The 17,947-nt window shown below is 41.4% G+C and overlaps 9 protein-coding genes across 13 annotated transcripts; 8 read left to right on the top strand and 1 right to left on the bottom strand.

Annotated features, from left to right (window-relative positions):
* Positions 1-489: 489 nt before the first annotated feature.
* Positions 490-5,052, top strand: LOC117139483. 2 transcript variants are annotated; one of them, XM_033301803.1, is made up of 2 exons: positions 490-1,116; positions 4,613-5,052. In XM_033301803.1, exons 1-2 carry the CDS (start codon positions 1,103-1,105, stop codon positions 4,833-4,835), a joined length of 237 nt encoding a protein of 78 aa, XP_033157694.1. In that variant the 5' UTR covers positions 490-1,102; the 3' UTR covers positions 4,836-5,052. The 2 variants fall into 2 exon arrangements, with proteins under 2 accessions (XP_033157694.1, XP_033157695.1); XM_033301804.1 differs by lacking the exon at positions 490-1,116 and adding an exon at positions 1,645-1,798.
* A 222-nt stretch (positions 5,053-5,274) lies between these two features.
* On the top strand, positions 5,275-6,839 carry LOC117140393 (peritrophin-1). The gene is made up of 2 exons (XM_033303261.1): positions 5,275-6,472; positions 6,533-6,839. Exons 1-2 carry the CDS (start codon positions 5,912-5,914, stop codon positions 6,779-6,781), a joined length of 810 nt encoding a protein of 269 aa, XP_033159152.1. The 5' UTR covers positions 5,275-5,911; the 3' UTR covers positions 6,782-6,839.
* Positions 6,840-6,956: 117 nt separating this feature from the next.
* Positions 6,957-7,565, top strand: LOC117140863. Its single transcript, XM_033304000.1, has one exon. The coding sequence runs from the start codon at positions 6,957-6,959 to the stop codon at positions 7,452-7,454; it is 498 nt and encodes a 165-aa protein (XP_033159891.1). The 3' UTR covers positions 7,455-7,565.
* A 60-nt stretch (positions 7,566-7,625) lies between these two features.
* LOC117140843 lies at positions 7,626-8,224 on the top strand. Its single transcript, XM_033303967.1, has one exon. The coding sequence runs from the start codon at positions 7,626-7,628 to the stop codon at positions 8,181-8,183; it is 558 nt and encodes a 185-aa protein (XP_033159858.1). The 3' UTR covers positions 8,184-8,224.
* An 89-nt stretch (positions 8,225-8,313) lies between these two features.
* LOC117140575 (probable chitinase 10) lies at positions 8,314-9,244 on the top strand. Its single transcript, XM_033303574.1, has 2 exons — positions 8,314-8,938; positions 8,997-9,244. Exons 1-2 carry the CDS (start codon positions 8,327-8,329, stop codon positions 9,213-9,215), a joined length of 831 nt encoding a protein of 276 aa, XP_033159465.1. The 5' UTR covers positions 8,314-8,326; the 3' UTR covers positions 9,216-9,244.
* A 659-nt stretch (positions 9,245-9,903) lies between these two features.
* LOC117141048 (probable chitinase 10) lies at positions 9,904-10,822 on the top strand. The gene is made up of 2 exons (XM_033304329.1): positions 9,904-9,948; positions 10,005-10,822. The coding sequence occupies exons 1-2, from the start codon at positions 9,933-9,935 to the stop codon at positions 10,820-10,822; spliced, it is 834 nt and encodes a 277-aa protein (XP_033160220.1). The 5' UTR covers positions 9,904-9,932.
* Positions 10,823-11,137: 315 nt separating this feature from the next.
* Positions 11,138-13,595, top strand: LOC117140670 (BAG family molecular chaperone regulator 2). Of its 3 annotated transcripts, none has more exons than XM_033303718.1 (5): positions 11,140-11,256; positions 11,789-12,293; positions 12,681-12,701; positions 12,759-12,901; positions 13,110-13,595. In XM_033303718.1, exons 2-5 carry the CDS (start codon positions 12,031-12,033, stop codon positions 13,484-13,486), a joined length of 804 nt encoding a protein of 267 aa, XP_033159609.1. In that variant the 5' UTR covers positions 11,140-11,256; positions 11,789-12,030; the 3' UTR covers positions 13,487-13,595. The 3 variants fall into 3 exon arrangements, with proteins under 3 accessions (XP_033159610.1, XP_033159609.1, XP_033159608.1); XM_033303717.1 differs by having other exon boundaries at positions 11,140-11,426; XM_033303719.1 differs by lacking the exon at positions 11,789-12,293 and having other exon boundaries at positions 11,138-11,741.
* A 58-nt stretch (positions 13,596-13,653) lies between these two features.
* On the bottom strand, positions 13,654-14,682 carry LOC117140668. Its single transcript, XM_033303716.1, has one exon. It carries the CDS (start codon positions 14,680-14,682, stop codon positions 13,654-13,656), a length of 1,029 nt encoding a protein of 342 aa, XP_033159607.1.
* A 921-nt stretch (positions 14,683-15,603) lies between these two features.
* LOC117139991 (protein midgut expression 1) lies at positions 15,604-17,733 on the top strand. Of its 2 annotated transcripts, none has more exons than XM_033302701.1 (2): positions 15,604-15,789; positions 17,189-17,733. In XM_033302701.1, the coding sequence occupies exons 1-2, from the start codon at positions 15,737-15,739 to the stop codon at positions 17,385-17,387; spliced, it is 252 nt and encodes an 83-aa protein (XP_033158592.1). In that variant the 5' UTR covers positions 15,604-15,736; the 3' UTR covers positions 17,388-17,733. The 2 variants fall into 2 exon arrangements, with proteins under 2 accessions (XP_033158592.1, XP_033158591.1); XM_033302700.1 differs by lacking the exon at positions 15,604-15,789 and adding an exon at positions 16,411-16,954.
* Positions 17,734-17,947: the final 214 nt, after the last annotated feature.

The following is a 17,947-nucleotide window of genomic DNA, read 5'->3' as shown; positions in this document are numbered from 1 at the left end:
CGATTATTGCCTAAATGTACTCTTCCAATTTGAAAAGAACGTTACAAAATAACATCGTATCTTTTATAACCTGTGTTAATAGTGTTATTGATTCGTTAATCTATAAGAAACGTTTGGGGTTGTTGATATTTCTTTCCCAAAGGTCAACTAATCACATACCTTATGTTACATTTGCTATAGTTTAATTGAATTTATTGACTTCTTAACGTGTTTGGGGTAGTTGTAACTGAAGCCTTGTACCATGCATTTCAGATATTGTATTCCCATGGTTCTTGGCCACCAATCTACCCTTGATACTGTGTAACATGCGGGCTAGCCGGCTTCGAATCCGAATCCCGAATGCGATAGCATCCGACTCTCTCCCGAAACGCGTGCTCTTAGTGAAACTTTCACGCTCTTTGGGGCTGCGAGAAGTGAATGTAAGTTGATTGTCGTAAGCCGGCTTTGACGTCGTTTTGAGACCGGAGATCGGAGACCAGGGGCCCGAGATTTGAGATTTGAGACCCGGAGCCGCATAGGAAAGCAAAACAAGTTTCTTCCGACGCTATGGGCTGCGTCGACGTCAGCGTTGCGGCAACATTTGTTAACCTGTTTTTTATTATAGATTTTGTGTTGTTGCTGCGAGTATTTGATTTGGCCCGAATGCACGATGGTGTAGGTAGGGGGGGTGTTGCCCGCTCTGCAACCAGACCCGACTTTGGCTGCTGCCGCTTGGTAACACTCGCTCCGTTGATCTTGTCAACTTGACCAAGTTATTTGAACTATGCACATGTGCAGACCATAGAGAGTCGGGCCATTCCAACCCAGGCGGGCCAAGCCGAGTCATTTGAAGGCTGTTTGCCGGAGCTGGGAGCCAAGAGTTTAGCTCGGAGATCTTTGAGAGCCAGAGCCTATGGATATGGATATGTCTGTGCGGATCTTTGGGGCCTGGCCTGGACTTATGCTGCTGCTGCTGCTGCAATGCTGCGACGTCGGCGACGACGCAAAGTGAATGTACTTTCAAACCAAAGATCCGGTTTAAAGCTGCCCGGGCAACAGATACAGCGCAGACAAACGACGATGACAACGGCGATGTTTTCACAAAAACGCTTGTGTAATACATATGGAGAGGCATAGGTATATGGCTATAGCTCCGTGCTCCGTGCATGTCATGTATACCCCGGCTGAAAATATACACACAGCTATCGGCCACTAATTTCTTGTTTGTTGACGTGATTTTATTGTATTCATTTTAAAAATTTCAAATTTAAAAATCCCCCATATGGCTTACACCACATAGTAAATCGAAACGGGTTGCCCCGGGTACGCTTGATTATCGCATTGAAAATCCCCAATAGACAATGTAGACAACAAGCTCAAGCTCCAAAGACTCCCAGATCAATGAGCCCTGATAGCTGAAGCTGGCTGGGCCAACAAGACGCCTCTGAGAGGGATCAGATCATTGTGCGCCCTTCTTTTTCGGCGCTGAGTACATCGATTTCTCCACTCGGCTTGGTCATAGAGGATTTCCCTGAATTATGACACATATATTTGTGCGCTGTATTCGATATGGAGAAGAGCGTTTTGTTCGCACTCCCAAAAAACATTTCGTTACACTTTCTAATTGGGAAAAAGGTTAAGATGATCTTGTCAAACTTGATCGATTCCAGGGCTTCACATCAATTGACTCTCGGTGTCAATTTAAGCGGTTTATGGTAAATTTGCAAGGGTAGCCTTTCCCTTCTTGTTTCAATATTTTGTGTATATACGCGCACATACTTGAATCACAATCCCATCAACAACATCATCAATGTGCATTGTGAGTGTATAAACAGCCCCATGAATCGACTGAGTGTGCGAGTGTTTTGTATTTTACACGGAAAGAAACAGGACATTACTATGGACTACTTTACTTAAAATCTACTAAGGTCTTAAGATCTGTTAACAAATATATATGAATTAATAAAAAAGATTGATAGCTAGGGTGGGATTTAAATATTAGTGAATAATATTCATTTCGGCAGATGGAGCTATAATATTTATATTTACAAATTGGAAATAAAATCTTTTTTAAATAATTAGGTCTTTTAGTTCTAAGTAGTAGGTTCAAATCAGTCCTATATTATTATGCAGCTTAATGTAGAGTGGAACTCCGTTTCAAATGTCAAAGTAATATTCCAAATCTAGTTTTATCTATTCGCTCGCGTCATTTCAAGATAATATTACCTGTAGATCCTCGTTTTTATGGGTGTGCAGATTTCTTGTTTATTTTAAATGATGATATCATTGCGATTTAGCTAAGCTTCAGTTTCCTTGCTGTTTAATAATGTTTTTAAGGTTTTTTTGTTGATAAGATGATTTTTAATATGATTTTTTGAAATTTAAATCTCTTTTTTTTTGCAAGTGTACATTAAATTTCATTTGCCAGTCGCGAGACTGTGTGTAATAATTCGTCATGCTGGCCGCATTTGAACCCGCATAGCTCGCTGCCGCAGCCTGCGTCTCTGGCCTCTGGGTTTCTTCTCGAGCCGAGCCGGGCCGGGCCATTCCCAATGTTTTTCGTACCCCCAGCCCAACCCCAACACCGCCCCTAATTTGCGAGGCAGCGAGATAATGCGCGCCTCTCTTAGCTGCGCTCTTAGTTTGCTTGCCGGACTCGATCGCTCTCTGCGGCTTCAAGTGGATTTTTACAGTTATATAGTATATATGGAAAGAGATATTGTATCTTATGGGTTATGGCTGGCACAAATACTTTTTGCCACCGCCGACGACGCTTTTTCGTGCATTTTTCTTTTTTCTCTTTTAATATTATATATATATTTTATTTGATTTGTGAATCACGGCAAACAGACGGTTGAGTTGTGGATAAATGGGTGTGTGTGTTTTGCGGGAAAATTAGAGATACAGCTCAGTTGGTGCAGGAAGATGTAGGTGTCTGTTCGTCCGCTTTTCCCCCGCCTGGTTTATCTGCCGTAATATTTTAATCTGCACTCGAGATTTCTTTTAGAATATAATTTAGCGTTATGCCAGAAAACTGTGATTAGATTCCTTCGCTGTCATGCCGCTGGGGTTGATAATTTACTAACTTCCCCCTATGAATGAATGTTTGTTATTGCGGGTTCCTGTTATCATTCTAGATTTGCCCCAACGAACACATAAACACTATAAATATCTGCTACCATGCTTTAGAGCCGTACAATATTTTAATTTCGAGAAGTTTAAAGCCTCTGTGTAATAATCTTTAAGAGGAATGCTAGTTCCTCACTAAACATACCAGTACATATGTGTTTGCTGATAAGGATTTCCCTTGCAGGACACAAAGGACCGCTTATCGCGTTGGTAAAATGAGTCACTCCATATCGACTCTTATGCTGTGCCTTCTTTCCCAGCGGGTCACAACATTTTCTTATCGCTAATTATTTTTAGCATAAATTTCATGTGTAGGGAACCCGAAGCCTAAGAGGCCGATATAAAGTGGCCATAATATAAATCCATGCGACAAGAAACTTTTACCTCGAATTGCATTTCGCTTTCAAGTTGATAAGTTTAATTTATTCTTCGCACTGAACGAAATTCTCTTGTTTAATGATATGCTATTATTAGCGGCACGTATGAAAAAGCAGCTGTGCCTGTGGCTTTTGTGTTTTCCTCGGAAAAATACTAGGAAAATGCATAAAAACATATGCCATGGCATCTAAAAATATGTGCTCGTATTCAGCTATTTCGATAAACGATGGCCACAAAGGCCAGTGTTTAGCAGGACATTGATCTCGTTCAGGAGAGTTGCTAATTGCATTAGGCACTTAGTCAGTAGCACTTAGTCAGCTTCCGCGGTCCTCTATTGAGTTATTATTCCCACTGAAAGCGACAGCAAAGTCAGCTAAATAAGCCGCACTGCGTTCTGACCCAGTTCCATCATTATCATCACTTTGTCAAAAGCAGAATTCCAGATCACACGCAGTAGCATGGGTAGTATCTTATAGTACCTGCCTTTTGGAGATACTATACGCATTTACCTTTGTCTAAAAATAATAAATGATCTCATTGTTGACTGTTTGTTTGTTCTCCCTCAGGACTTTTTTGGGAAACGATCGTGTTGTCATCGTCATATTTTGGGCCACTTGTTTTGGCCGCATGAAAAAGTATCTTTAGACGAAGCTGGCGAATGATATTAACACACGAGGAGATTGTCAATAAATGTACATGTGGATTGTAAATTAAATACACCTATATTGGGTTGTATCTATATATCGAGTCGTGTAAACATACGCAACGCAGCAGACATTCTGCCGTCGCTGTCTTTACAACTGAATCCACATACTGCATATATATGTATGTGCATACAATGTATCTGTAACGTCAGCGCATTGAGCACTCTTTTGTTCCAGCTCGATCGATGTTTCCCGTCATCCGTTCTGTCCATCAGTCCATCTGTCAATTGCATTTAAAGCAAATATCGCCCATAAGAAATGGGCTATAATAAAGTACATTCGTATGTATGTACAACAACACGAGAAGATTGGTTACGTCTGCACTTGTTTAAACAATTCCCATAAAGTACTTCAGCCACTAACTGCGCTTGTTGATTTTATTTATATTTTTAATATTTTTTTCGATTTCTTTTCCCTTACAGGTGCACGATAAAGTTAACCAGCATAGACCAGCAGCACTTTTTTTCGGCCTTATCGTCCCTGGAAATGCTTGACAATAAATTAGATTTTGTGCAAATTCTCCCGTCCGATCGATCCACTCGATGGTGTCCGTCCGCCATGATGGTGCAAATAGTGGAAAGGAATCCGAGCACCGGACGAGAAATATACTATACTATACCTCAGGCAAATCGCAAGTTCGTGTGATTTATATCATAACAAAAGGTGGAGGGGCGCAATGCCAGATCGAATATCGGATACCCTTTGTGCAACTAAATACTAACCATTGTATTATAAGAACATGATAAAGCAAATTACACCAAAAAGAACATTTAATATTACCATCTTCTAAGTTTTATAATAGATAAAATGAAATAGTAAATTAGCAATTTACCTCATAATGTAAATTTTTAGGAAAAGAAATACACTTAGAATCCATCTATCATAACTTTCCTTTTGATTAAGCTTATAAATAAATCTCAAGTTGCAAAATGTAGAAGTTAGCTAAGACCATGACCGATCATAATTTGAAAATGCAAAATAAACGCATAAAATATATTATTTCGAACGTTAGAGTTAAAAATATTATAGTTATGAGATAAGTGTAATCTAAGATACTTTTCTGGACACCCTGTTCTATTGAAATTTGAAGTACTTGATGCGAAATGGAACGTGCATGGAGATAATTTCCTATCTACATTTTCGCCTTATTTGAAATGACGGGGCAAAATAGGTCTTTTTTGACAGGGTATAGTCCAGTCTGATCATAGCCAAACTACTCGTCAGCTTGAAGTCTTGGAGTTTGGCTATCCATAAACAAAATACGGCCAATGCGGCTTTTGTTGAGGTCAATGATTTCTGTTGCGTTGTCTTTTTCACGCTTTTTTGACGCTTTTTGTTCATATGTTCGTATGTACGTATGTATTGAATATTAATTTTAAAACTTTTTCGGCTTGTGTAAACATATTCAGCGAAATACTTAAGTGGAACCATCGACCGCTGTAATGTCGATTCTGCAAGCAAATGATGACATAATGGAAGATAGTTGAAACTCCAAGAACAGGAATGCTGTGATTCACGGGGACCAGAATATTTTGTAATACAATGAACCGCGTCTAGAGCTATCTCGAAGGTCTTTTCGATAAAATGATATTCAATTATACTAAAAAGAAATGCATGTCGGTTACTTCTTAGGGGAAAAAAACTCATCGCAATAGGTCCATAAATATAATGGGGAAACCGTCGACTCGATTCAGTAGAACATTCCATACGGAGCCAATAAAATGTCCAAATATCTGATACACCTGTGCCTGGTGCTGCTCTGGAGCTCTCGGATAAATGCAGATCACTTTGACGAATGTGACGGCATGGACGATGGGGCATTTGTACAAAGTTGGGAGAGCTGCCAATCCTACGTGTACTGCGAGGGTGAGGAATCCCTGAAGGGCGATTGCGAGGATGGTGAATACTTTGATTCCGAGGCGGGAACCTGTGACGCTGCGGCCAATGTGTCATGTTTCCTGGACGAAGTCGATGAACCTTCGGAACCGGAACCGGAAACAGACGAAGAAGAGGAGGAAATACCCGCCACACCAAGACCAACCGAACCACCGATTGTGGAGACCCCGACCGAAGTGGATATCGTGAATATTGCGCCCGTTGTAAGGCCCAACTGTCCGATCAGCGATGATCCCGGCCAGGTTATATTCATGGCCAGCAATAATTCGTGCACCAACTATTATCTCTGCTATCACGGTCATGCCATGGAAATGCACTGTGATAATGAGCTGTACTTTAATTCGCTCTCGGGACAGTGTGATTACCCAGATAAAGTTCAGTGCGCCGTAAGTATCTTCTGCAGATCCTTTTACCCATCAGTTTTCTGATCTAAGTTCCACTTGCAGTTTGAAGATCCGCGATCCCACAAGTGTCTGCCACACATGACCGAGTTCTTTCCACATCCAGACAACTGCAACTACTTCTACTACTGCATCAAGGGCTTCCTGACCCTGCAACAGTGCCCCTTCTACTACGGCTGGGACATAGAACGCCGGAGTTGTGTGCAGATAGGTGTGGCGAAATGCTATGGAAACTCCAGGAGAACAGGTCGGAAAGCCCCATTGCCACCCAGAAAACAACTCATCAAGACTTAAGGGGAGTTGTCTACCAGATAAGAGCTCTATTTATTGATAAGTTACAAGATTGTGGCGACATGAGACCTTTAATTAAATATAACTTATTAGAGAAGACCTTGATTTTGATTGACTTGCCACCGGGCTGAGCTATAAAAAGCTTAGCCCACCACCACGAACTCCACAAAGATCGAGAATGCAGCAATCTTTACGCGTGGAACTGCTATTGATCGTTTACGGTTTGATTCTCGTTGTCTGGGGAATCAATGGACTGAACATACCCGAGTGCAGTGGCCAGAATGGATTTATCAACAATACGCGACCCAATTGCAATTACTCCCTCATCAATTGCTCTGGCCAGAACTCGATGTTCTGCACGGACAACACGACCTGCAATGCCAACTTCACCTGTGGCGACATAGTTCCGGTGGATAATTCAACAGCATTACCCATCAGCACGACTCCCAGTGTGGTAACCACAGCCGCCACAACTGTTTCACCTTCCGATATCCGACGAGAGTGCCGTCAGGGAGTTACCAAAAGATTCAGCTATCCGCAGAATTGTAACTACTTCTACTACTGCGTTGATGGCTTTCTGCTGGTGGAGCAATGTCCTATTGGCTACGCATTCGATCCCCAAACTGGAGCTTGTGGTGGACGCATACGTAGCTCCAGCGATTGTACTTTCAAGTGAACATAATCGCACAACACTTTTAATTAAGCCTCTTGTCGTGTCAAATTAAACAATTATAGCTAGAAAATAAACTGAATTTAGAGTCTTATCAGAGAACAAGCAAGCCGCACAGCATTTCCACCTATAAAGAAGGCACTGATCTCGGCGACGAGGCAGTTGAAAGTCTATTGAATGTGGCAATTGTTGATAGTCTTGGCCTGCCTGTTACCTGGCTACCTCTGGGTGCAGGTGCAGGCGGTTTTTCTCGAGGAATGCAAGGGCGTGATCATCAATAAGGTGACTAATGAGAATCAGGAGTGCAGTGAGTTTGTTCACTGCGATGGCGATGATTCCTACTACTGCAATGGGGATTGTCGTGAGCCCGTGGAGTGTCATACCAATGTGGTTACCACACCGGTTACCACCTTAAGACCCATAGGAACCTCTACGGAACGAGCACCATCCGCAGAGTCAGTCAGTACTACCTCCACGACTGTAGCTACTACCACGCCTACAACGATTGCTGTAACCACGACTACAACCCAAGTTCCGAGCACCGATGTGCATGTCATCTGCAAGACGAGTGGAAGGAACGGGGTCTATCCCTATCCGGCAAACAGCAATTACTATTATCAGTGTCTTTCCGGTTATCTGCTGCTCCAGCAGTGCCCACAGAATTTCCATTTCGATGCCTCCCAGGGACAGTGCGTTGCCACAAAACCCAATCGTTCATCGGGCTTACGTCTGTAAGATTCATATCCCAGTTTGTAATAAAGCAATTATCAAAAGCGTGTTCTTGGGCAAATTATTTTCTGATAAGGATAGGTGGTAAGAAAAGCCCAAAGTTTGCATACGCAATCGATCAGTTTACCATTTGAGATCGAGCTGAGAAGATGTTTGGTGCTTTGGAGTGTGGATGGATCCTGGTGTCCCTACTGTTTCTGGCCACCAGTCATGCGGATATTTTCGATGAGTGTAACGATGGCAACAACCTATCCTTTATTACTTCGCCAAAGAGTTGCGCACATTATATCTTCTGCAACGGCGATGAGTCATACGATGGTGAATGCGAGGATGGCGAGTACTTTAGTCAAGATATGGAAATGTGTGAGCCCATGGGCGATATCGACTGTCGCACGGGATCGGAGGTGCAAAGGGAAAACACTACCGACAGCTCAACGGAGATTACCTTGGAGTCCAGTACGATTTCCACAGTTGTAATCACCACATTAGCTCCATCAGCTGTGGTCACATTACGACCAGCAGTCAATCAAAGTGGAGCCAGCAATGCGACTTCCGTATCGCCTGCTATAGAGATTATTGTGACCAATGTGTGCCCACAACTGGATAATCAGAGTCGTATCGCATTGCTGGCAAATCAGAACTCCTGTTCAGATTATTACATTTGCTATCGCGGTGTGGCACTTCCCATGAGCTGTGCCACCAGTTTGCATTTTAATTCACGCACCGGAAAATGCGATCATCCCGAAAACGTCAGGTGTTTGGTGGGTTAACCCATGGGGTACTCCATATCTTATCATTTGTATAATAAATTATTTACAGGCCACGACTTATAATCCCAGGGAGCAGTGCAAGCGACATGTAATCGATGTTTATCCGCATTCCGACAACTGCAATTACTTTTACCAGTGTCGTTCTGGCTATCTGATGGTCCAGCAGTGTCCTTTCTTCTACGGATGGGACTACGAGAAGCGATCCTGTGTAGCACTGGGCCAAGCCAAGTGCTACAACAAACTGCAAATGCAAATGAAAATTTATTAAATATACATAATATTTATTAAAAAACAAAAGTTTACACTTAATTAACTAGCTTTGGGGGAAAATGTAAAATATTGGGGAATTTTAAAATATTTTGACCATAAAGTGTTGTACATTTTAATGGTGACAGCGAAAGTATGAAACAAACCTAAAAGTTGGTAGTCAATAAAACTTCTTTGTGAAACTATCTAGAAAACGGACGACCTTGACTCATTCCTAAATTTATCGGGTGATATCAAGCAATTCTTTCATATCTCTGCAAAATAAAAACCTTGAATCGAAACATTTGCCAAAATTGCTTAGAAAATAGGGCAACCTTCGATGTGAAACATAACAATTTGACCGATATGATACGAATTTCCTCACAAGGACAACATATGTCGTGATATCACCTAATCAAGTTCCTAGCTAATCTCGGCTTCCTTTTCACCAGGTTTTAAAATTAAAAATCCAGCATTAAAGATATATCTGCGTGCCAATTCGAGATACGATATCGGTTGATTGTGAGGAAAGGGAGCCATATTTCTTTTTGGCAAAACAAAATACGGGAGTCTTATCAACTTCTTCTTACAAGCAATTGAAAATGTTAATTTTCTGATACTGAGCCACATAGTCGGCTGTATCTTGGCGCCGAATGTATCACATATATGCCAAGTTCACCGGGCATTACGAAATTAGAATATAACTGCGCTCTACTGGAGTCTGACGATAGAACAAACGATGATGCTTAATACGGGTTAGTAGGATTGATATTCAAAACTAATAGTATGATGAGAATTTATTGGTTTCCAGCCTTCTATTTGATGGTGAACTGTTTGCTGGTCACAGCGCAGATAACCTGGAGACCATCGAAGCCCACAAACTCGGTGACCATCCGGCAGAGTGGGAGTAGAATTTGTGCCAATCATTTGGTTGGTGAGTTTGTGGAGCATGCGGAGGACTGCCACATGTTTTACCTGTGCGTTGAGAACGGGGATGCAGTCCTGGCTTCCTGCCCACCAACGATGCTCTTTAATTCGGAGAGCAGACTCTGCGATTCGGCGGCAAATGTAAAGTGCAGAAATGGCACGGATCCCATAGAGACTCCTCCATTCGATGGCGGAAATGGTGATGGAGATCCAAATAACATGGTCACGGATGCCGCCACCTATTGCTCCACGTTAGTGGAGCAACAACAATCCAGCGACAGGATTGTATATGTCGGCAGCTCGAGTAGTTGCAGAAAGTACTATATTTGCTACTATGGACAGGCGATCTTGCAGGAGTGCAGCTCGCAATTGCACTGGAATGCAATGACGGGTAAATGCGATATTCCGGAGAGAGCCCAGTGCACCGTAGGTGGTCAGGAGGATATGCCAACGAATGGGAGTCCCGGTTTCCCATCCGGTGGATCCGCCATTTCGAGTGATCTCATCCACTGCCCCGCCTACGGACAGCATCTGTATCCCCATATGCAGCGATGCGAGTTCTTCATCTACTGCGTTAAAGGACACGCCAGCCTGCAGCAATGTCCTTTCTATTACTTCTTCGATATAGCCACTAAAAGTTGTCAATGGTCGCGAACGGCTCTGTGTGTGCGAGATTTAAATTTGGCGCCACTAATAAAATAGAAGTTGTAATATATTTGGCATACAATTTTTTGAACTTTGGGAAATACCAAATGCTTTTTCAGGGGTTTCTTTTAAAAGTACTACTATTAAAAGCTATTTGAAAAAAAAAAAACAAATATAAATAATAACTTGTAAGCACTATCTTTCAATTTGTTAGGTAATGTTCACTAGCTGCCACTTTAGAACTAATATAAGTTTTGAAACTCCCGCCGATTACAGATGCAAGACCGAACTAATGTGTGTACACACTATCTTTCGACATCGATGTTCGATAAATCGGTTTCGATATAGTCTACTATATTACTATATATTTTTGCGGTAATCAGACACGGTCATACAAATCCCACAATATAATGTTAAATTAATCATATTTATACTTATCTACATATAAGTAAAGCGAAATATTCGATTGCCCCTCGAAGTAAACAACCCAGGTGCTCAAACATGAAGCTAACAATGTTAGATTAAGCTGTGTCTACAAATTATCTCGAAGCACACGAATTTCTCGTCATCGAACTCAAACTGCCCAACTCGAAAAATCAACAATATATTTGCATCGGGCCAAAAGTGCATTAAAATCGGAGCCTCAAGTCTCGGGCGGCAGGTAATTTATTGAAATTCAAAACAGCCACCCGGGGATTCTCCTAGACAGCGGTTGCCACAAGAAAAGAAGAAGAGCTGGGCGTAATCTTCTGGAAAATTGGTGACTTTAGCCGAGAATGTTGGAGAATTTGCGAGGTATTTTTCGGAAACGGCGTCGCTGCGAGTCGGACACCGCCCCACCGCCGCCGCCCGCGAAAGAGGCGGAGATAATACCCCCTTATCCGGAAGACATAGACGACGAGACGCCCGAGTCCAATGATGGCTTTGACGCCTCCTGGACAGAAGAAGGCTCTTTTCACAGCCCACATTCTGATAGGTAATTGAATTCTGCGCATTCACGCTTCCTCTTCTCTCTTATTGCAGCTTCAAAAAACAGATAAAATTAAGCTTAATAAGCAACAGCATCAAACACTTCGACACCCACTTGAAAAAAAGCTAAAGACATTCCAAAAAAGTAGCCACCAAAGCGGCTAAACAAAAATAAAAAAAAAACCTAAACCCAAAACGAAACAGTAGGCAGATATCCAACCATCTTTGGTGACAAACACTTGACCGGCTTTTTGGAGGGCGACAGGTTTAAATCAAATCTGGAGCAGCCGCAGGATATGGAAGTTGATGCGCCTACAGCGCAGGAAAACAGTGACACTCATCGGCAGGCCCAGAATTACCATCACCATAGTACTCATCACCAGCAGCTGCATCAGATCTCGCCCAGCGATTACCACTCGGAGGCATCCATGAATTTTGATCATTTGCAAGACCTGGGGGCCAGTGCCATGGCCTCCTCATCCGCGGCTGGATCCGGAGGTGGTGGCAATGGTGGGAACAGCTCCTACGGACTCGTCGACGATAGTAGAGCTCTGGACAGGTTGTTATTTCATCATAACTAAAACCAAATCAGACACGAAACCAAAACAATACCACCGATTACATTCACACAACCTCGTAGCGAAACAAAAGTTATACGTTTCTTATCTATTATTTCTTCACACTACCAGCTACCAGCTTCATTCGAATCTTTTGTTCCATAATAGTAATGGTGATAGCTTAAAGTATCTGTCGCGTACGCCCACACAACTCCCAAAAGAGCTTTGTGTGCGAGCGCCTTTTCTTGTAGACCTATTCTGGTTATAATTTCGTAGCTCTATAAGTGGTCAGTCGATCTGTAGCAGAGCGATCTAACACTCTAACGTTGCTTGTCTCGTTTCATGTCTTAACCACTGAACCGCAATCACACTTAACCGACATGTGACAGACCATTTAATACCAGCGAGAGGTAAATCTTGAATTTATAATAACCATTGAGCGTGACTAACCTTTGAGTGACTCGCAGATTTGTCACCATACTGGATAATTTGGATGCACGTGTGGAGAAGCTGCGCAAGGATGCACTCAACCTGCAGGAGAAGAAAGACTACCTTCTGATGTCCATGGATCTGATTAAGAGCAACGAAATGATGCAGAACATGAGCGAGGGTAAGTGAATGGAACTATTATAGTTCATAACATTTAATTGACTTCTATTGAGAAGCATCATGTAGCAGAGTCGATACAAAAAACTAAAATGTGTATTGCATTAGTGTAAAGTATTATATCAAAGTCATAAGTAATAGTTTCTGAAGAAAAACTAAGTAAAGGGTTATTCATAGTTGACTGCGAACTAATATTGTACCTTCTTTTGCAGCTGAACGAGAGGAGATCATTTTGTACATACAGCGGGTGAGCTCTCGCTTGGCCACCGTGGAGCTGAATGTGCGCACTGTTCGGGACAACTCTCAGGAGGATTCCCTCAGCCAGATAAATGTATTGATCGACGGCATGATCAAGATGGGTGATCCCGTGATCGGACGCCAACGATGCCAGTTGTACTTAAACGCCTGCTGCAGCAGCTCAATGGATCCATCCGGACACATGGACACCGTGCACGAGGCCGATGTTGGGCCCATCGACAAGAAGTTCGAGAGCGTTCTGCTTGGCTGCACTCTGGACGATCAGAAGAACATTAAGAAGCGGCTCCAGGCCCTAATGGCCTATCTGAATAAGCAAACTGTTAGCCATTAATTTAATTGTTTTTGGTCTATTAACTATTCATAGCATTATTATCAAACCAAACGAAATACATCACCAAGCCAGATGAAACGAATAATAAAGAAAGCAGCATATACACCAGGCCAGCAGTGTTTGAATCAAGTAAAATATAATTTAAATATTTATATTACAACTAAATGTTACAAGCTAGGAAAGCACATGTCCTTTGCATTCAAGACCCGATCACTTAGGACCCATAATGCATCATTGGAGGTGAAGAAAATCTGCTGAATGTTCTTCGATGTGAGATATATGATCTCGTTGCCCTCGGCTGTGATGTTGTCTAGTTTGGCACATCGTACGACAGCTCCGAATTTGGGGATAACATAGTACAAGGTTCCGAAATTGTCGACGATCATGCTGCGACTGCTGCCCAGAAGACTGCCCAAATGTGTGAGTGTAATGCTATTGTTTATTGGTTTGCTTGCTAATTCGCTTTTGCCTTCAATTTCCAGTCTGTCCACCGTACTGTATAGATCACCATCCTGGTCGGAGAGTATGAGTTCCCCTTGAATACCGAAGGTGAAGTCCACTGGCTTGATGGGAAACGATTGGTTCATATTCTCGTACTTATTGCTCTCCAAGGATAGGCGTTGCCACGTCTGCTCCAGGATGTCGTAGGCTAGAATTTCTGGCACCCTTCCCAGGATGAAGTAAATGTGGCGCTCGTGCTCGCATCCCGGACCCTTGGGTCCCATTTGGACAGTCAGAAAGTGGGTGTCATTAGCTCCTATATGGTGGCCACAATCGATTCTCAATAGCTCCGCGTTGTTACGCATCAGATCGAAGACAAACAAACGGGGTGAGCACGTGCTGCCGGGAAATCCGATGTCCATAACCCACAACCGACTCAGTGCATCCACCTGGGACCAGTGGGCCTGCTGTACCAGCGAGCAATCATCATGATCCCCCATGGAATGAACATCGATGTGGGGAAAGACGACAGTGGGCATGGGAAAATAGGAAACCGGCCATTGCGCCTCGATAAAAGTGGGCGCATCGTTGCTTTCGACGTTTACGCTGAGAAACACCCGCGAAAAGTGCATTGATAGATGACGGACTTTGTAGCTGGATTCGTTTAACCCAGATTCGGATAACAGCCAGGCGTCTGTGGCCAGAATTAGACCAACAATGAGAAGTCCCAAGCCGAGGACGCCTTGTGTGACCATCTTTAAACGCGAATTCAGACTGAGCTTAGGGCTAGAGAACTCTGCTTACGTTGTAAGTGCCCGTCCAAGAAGTCCACCAAAGTGTCTACATCAGCAGTTGGGATCGGGTGTCGCCGAATATATCGGCGACCTGCATTAATGGGGACCAGCATTGGAGTGTTTCTCTATTCACTTGTGGTCCCAAAAAAAGCTTACCAATTTCAATCGGAGAATATCGAAATCGTGACACAGTTTCCTCGAAAATGACCCAAAATAGATTGTTATATTTTTCAAAATAAATCAAAGTTAACCCCAACAAAATGGTTGGTTTTTTAATAAGTACCACGATAATTAATAACCTATAATTAATAAATCATATTAAGGCTATTTTTGTCGAACTTTAATGATTTCGATAAGGTTCCTGTGATCTGAACCTACCTTAAGTGCTTTGTTTTAACATAACCTTAATGTTAGCTAGTATTTCTTCGCGTAAAAAGTAATAAAACTCAATCATATCTTTTCAGCTATTATAAAGATTACTTGTAGATTACTCATTTTCATTGGGAATTGCCAAAAAGCTAACGTGAACCCCCGAGGAAACAATTATTGTTGTTTAGCTTTCAGTTTTCAGTACATTCAGTACATTTTTTTAAGTACTCAAATTATTTAATAAAAAAAAAGAAAGAATTTCATTAGCTTACATTACACTTTCGTTTGTATGTTTAGATTTCTTCCAATTAAATTATATTATATAATTTGTTGCAAAAATTATAATACTCTCTTCAAATCCAGCCACTCCGAAAAATGTGGTAAGCTTTATTTTCTAACACTTCTCTTCTGATTTTGTTGATTATAACTGGAATCTTTATCGATTTCTCTCTTTTTTTCCATCAGCAGGTTGAGAGCTTTTCCTACTTTTCACGCCAAAATGGGAAAAATGGCACTGCACGTAGAGTCAGTTATCCATTTGGATTGGTCAAGATCAGATCGAAGTACGCAAATACTTGGCTAAAATCATTTTCGGGAACCCAATCGAATACTCATACACCACAAACTTCAAACAAGGATTATCATCATGTGCAACGCTATTTGTGAATGCCTTAAATGTCCTGGCAAAGTTATTTGCTGGTAAGTTTCCATTCAGATTGAATATCCTTTTAAATATATATATGATATATTATTAAAAATATGAAATAAGTAATTACCGAAAAAGGGATAGTCGACTTTAGGCTTTGTTAACTATTAGAGTTTTACCATATAGATAAGGTTTGATGAAAAATCCCCCAACAGCGTTATTTTCGTGGTATTTCAAGTACTATTCCTGGTATTTGCAGCTTAATTGACAACTTTCCACTATCAGCTAATAGGTTTTTTGATAGAGATTGCCAAATCCTCGAGGCATTACAATACTCTTCAAATTGAGCAGAATTTCTAGAAAGCTCCTACCAGAGTTTTGATCAATGATAACAGGTATATATTACTTCCTGCTCAGTAATGCCTTAAATATAGAAAGCTTGAGGTTGGTAAAAAAAACCCCTTCTATTGCCACAAAGTTGATTGTTGTCTTTTAACAATCTAGAACGGATGAGACATACATATCTTCAACCGAACAAAACAATTTGTCATTGTCACAAACACTCTGCGCCCTACACTCCAGTTCAAAATGATTCATCTACCTTTGCGACCCTAATCAAATTCTTTGTTTCTTATTTATTTGGAACTAAATAGTAAATAAAATCAAATGTAGGAAACTATGTGCTGGAATCGACGCTTAATCGTTGTCATTGTGTTTATCGTCGTGCTAACATTAGTTTTCTTTATAATATTTCATATATATGATAAGTATTACGATCAGTCCCTCTTCACTCGAGATGTGTGAAAAGCAAGTAGTTTTATTCTGTACTTTTATTCTGCTGGATGCAGCAGTACCAAAAGATGGATAATGCAGATACAGATACAGATACATTGGTCGAATGGAAACATTGTAAGCTCCGTTTTCCAATAACTCTCGCCCACTTTTGTCACTGGCGTAGTGATAATTATAGCCGACTTGTTATCAGTCTATTTGTTATTTTTTCGCCCGATATGATTAAAGCTTTCAATACCCGTAGACCCCAAAATGCGGTCGATGGCAGTTACCCGCTTCAGTTAATATTTTGTGTTGGTCAACCACGCATCGGGAATCGGAAATACACTGTATCTATCTATCTATAAAAGAATAACCCAAAACCGTCATCACCATGTGCAACGCTCTCTGTGAATGCCTCAAATGTCCCGGCAAAGTGGTTTGCTGGTAAGTTTCCATCATATACAAATATGTACTATATATATTATATGTGAGGGATCTTGACCAGCTATGGATAAAGCCAATTTAGGCAATTTATCTTGAGTTGCAACCATCCAGAATTGAACCTGATTGAAATGAACTGATTGCACTGATCTGACAACTAGATCTGACTTCCAGGATATCTCCGGCTTGATGACCATGTGTCAACTTTTCTAATCAGATTTTTCTATATCCTTTCAGCTGCTGTTCCTGCGCCTGCAAGATGCTGCTGAGCATCGTGTTTTCTGCGCTCCTGATGGTCGTGGTCATTGGCTTGATTGTCTACTTCACGGTCTTCTATCACAAGGATAAGAACACGGATGAAGTGCAGAAGCAGGTCGCCCAACTGACGCCCATTGTGAAGCGCAGCATACGCGACTACTTCAACAAGGAGTACTGATCCGAGGACATGAATTTATACTATAGGCCATATTAATAATAACTCCGTCGAAATCGAAACGAACTAACAACCAAAGCCGTTCAGTGCAAGACTTAATCTAATCGCGTCGGATGCTCGTTATGGGATTTTTTCTTATCTATAGATAGTTTGGGACTCAATTGAATGGGCAATTTGTGCGTTCTTTAGAAAGGTAGATAATGTTGGAGCGGCAAAAAATGTGACTCACTGTATACCTTACAATACATTTTGAACTCGAAACCCAGTAAAGCATTCACAATATATGTACATATGTATGAATGTAAGGAAGATTAATAAAGTTATATTGTAATGGATGACACACTATAAACCAGACTATGAAACTAAAATATCTATAGAAAATTGAAAGTGAAAATAAAAGTAAGTATATCATGACTTAAAAAAATTATAAATTTTTATATCTGAATTAACACTTAGTAAGTTCGTAAGAAAATCAGAAAACTTCGACATTGAAGTGTAAGATATTCACTAATAAATATTTGAGCTGGAATTTGAGTTGCAATGTTTTCAAGATGAGGGTTTAC

This window comes from Drosophila mauritiana, chromosome 3L, assembly GCF_004382145.1.
Source record: "Drosophila mauritiana strain mau12 chromosome 3L, ASM438214v1, whole genome shotgun sequence".
In the NCBI taxonomy this organism is placed as follows: Eukaryota; Metazoa; Arthropoda; class Insecta; order Diptera; family Drosophilidae; genus Drosophila; species Drosophila mauritiana.
Note: the sequence above shows the minus strand (reverse complement) of the source record. Positions and strands in the feature narration are given on the sequence as shown.

Bases quoted from the DNA above. Each gene is read 5' to 3' on its own strand.
- LOC117140843 (XM_033303967.1), top strand. From the start codon at position 7,626: ATGTGGCAATTGTTGATAGTCTTGGCCTGCCTGTTACCTGGCTACCTC.
- LOC117140863 (XM_033304000.1), top strand. From the start codon at position 6,957: ATGCAGCAATCTTTACGCGTGGAACTGCTATTGATCGTTTACGGTTTG.
- LOC117140575 (XM_033303574.1), top strand. From the start codon at position 8,327: ATGTTTGGTGCTTTGGAGTGTGGATGGATCCTGGTGTCCCTACTGTTT. The intron at 8,939-8,996 runs GTGGGTTAACCC...AATTATTTACAG, and splicing joins CCGAAAACGTCAGGTGTTTG to GCCACGACTTATAATCCCAG.
- LOC117140393 (XM_033303261.1), top strand. From the start codon at position 5,912: ATGTCCAAATATCTGATACACCTGTGCCTGGTGCTGCTCTGGAGCTCT. The intron at 6,473-6,532 runs GTAAGTATCTTC...TTCCACTTGCAG, and splicing joins CAGATAAAGTTCAGTGCGCC to TTTGAAGATCCGCGATCCCA.
- LOC117140670 (XM_033303718.1), top strand. From the start codon at position 12,031: ATGGAAGTTGATGCGCCTACAGCGCAGGAAAACAGTGACACTCATCGG. The intron at 12,702-12,758 runs GTAAATCTTGAA...AGTGACTCGCAG, and splicing joins CCATTTAATACCAGCGAGAG to ATTTGTCACCATACTGGATA. The intron at 12,902-13,109 runs GTAAGTGAATGG...CTTCTTTTGCAG, and splicing joins GATGCAGAACATGAGCGAGG to CTGAACGAGAGGAGATCATT.
- LOC117140668 (XM_033303716.1), bottom strand. From the start codon at position 14,682: ATGGTCACACAAGGCGTCCTCGGCTTGGGACTTCTCATTGTTGGTCTA.
- LOC117139991 (XM_033302701.1), top strand. From the start codon at position 15,737: ATGTGCAACGCTATTTGTGAATGCCTTAAATGTCCTGGCAAAGTTATT. The intron at 15,790-17,188 runs GTAAGTTTCCAT...ATATCCTTTCAG, and splicing joins CCTGGCAAAGTTATTTGCTG to CTGCTGTTCCTGCGCCTGCA.